This window comes from Trachymyrmex septentrionalis, unplaced genomic scaffold, assembly GCF_001594115.1.
Source record: "Trachymyrmex septentrionalis isolate Tsep2-gDNA-1 unplaced genomic scaffold, Tsep1.0 scaffold30, whole genome shotgun sequence".
NCBI lineage: Eukaryota > Metazoa > Arthropoda > Insecta > Hymenoptera > Formicidae > Trachymyrmex > Trachymyrmex septentrionalis.
In genome coordinates this window covers 565,020-566,317 of record NW_017305463.1, presented here as the reverse complement: position 1 = coordinate 566,317, position 1,298 = coordinate 565,020, and the positions used below count along the sequence as shown (strand labels likewise).

Below are 1,298 nucleotides of genomic sequence, written 5' to 3'. Positions count from 1 at the left end.
AAAAAAAAATTGAACAACGAGTTTGCTTGAAATTTTGTGTTTCCAATGGAATTACGGCTACGGAATCATTGAAAATGTTGCAGAAGTGTTTTGGGGAGTCTACTCTATCGAAAACGCAAGTATTTGAGTGGCATAAAGCATTCAGTGAGGGTCGTGAGGTTGTAGAAAACTTGTCTCATGCGAGTCGTCCATCCACCTCTGTTAACGACGATAACATGGAAAAAGTGAAGGAAATTGTGCTTGAAAATCGTCGTGTTGGCATTAGAGAGATAGCAGAAGCTCTCAACATCTCTTATGGATCGACTCAACATATTTTGGTTAATGTTTTGGATATGAAGCGCATCGCCGCCAGACTCGTACCGAAAGACCTGAATTTTTTGCAAAAAGCACGTCGAGTAGAGGTCGCAGAAGAGATGCTTGCCAATGTAACTGATGACCCTTTATTCATCAAACGCGTCATTACTGGTGACGAGACGTGGGTTTATGAATATGACGTCGAAACTGCCCAACAATCTAGCGAGTGGCGCGCCAAAAATGAACCGAAGCCGAAAAAACCACGTCAAAGTCGGTCGAAAATCAAGACGATGCTCATCGTTTTCTTCGATTACCGTGGTGTGGTTCACCATGAATTCGTTCCAGAGGGTCAAACGGTCAATAAGGAATACTACTTGGCCGTTTTGAGGCGTCTACGTGAAGCAATTCGTCGTAAACGGCCGGATTTGTGGGCAGACAATTCATGGATTTTTCACCACGATAATGCGCCGTCACATTCCAGCCTGATTGTGACTGAATTTTTGGCCAAACACGAAATAAAAGTCATCGCTCAGCCACCGTATTCGCCAGATTTGGCTCCCTGTGACTTTTTTCTGTTTCCGAAACTCAAATATCCGCTCCGGGGAACGCGCCATGAATCGATTGAGGCCATAAAAAGAAATTCGCTGAAGGAACTAAAGGCCATCCCGGCCGAGGCCTATAAGAAGTGTATGGAAAATTGGATTAATCGTTGGCGTGCTTGTATTGGCTCAGAAGGAGGCTATTTTGAAGGCGATCATAAAGATTTGTATTAAAATACATAAAATTGTTGTTTTTTTTAACCAGTCTGGGTCAAATTTGATCAGATGGTATGTTAACACTATATAGTATAGGGTACGGCAGAGAAACTTACTTTTTTTAAAAACGCGCCAAACGGCAAGGGGTGAAGATAGGAAGCTGGGAGGGGGTGCGTCCGAAAGGATAGGTCCTCAATTATTGTTCCCCCCACAGCCAGTCTCGATCATGCTTTGGACAAGAGAGCATCG

The 1,298-nt window shown here is 43.7% G+C and overlaps 1 protein-coding gene across 1 annotated transcript; it reads left to right on the top strand.

The window, feature by feature from the left end:
• The first annotated feature begins 74 nt into the window (after positions 1 to 74).
• On the top strand, positions 75 to 538 carry LOC108749567 (putative uncharacterized protein FLJ37770). Its single transcript, XM_018488341.1, has 2 exons — positions 75 to 425; positions 518 to 538. The coding sequence occupies exons 1-2, from the start codon at positions 75 to 77 to the stop codon at positions 536 to 538; spliced, it is 372 nt and encodes a 123-aa protein (XP_018343843.1).
• Positions 539 to 1,298: the final 760 nt, after the last annotated feature.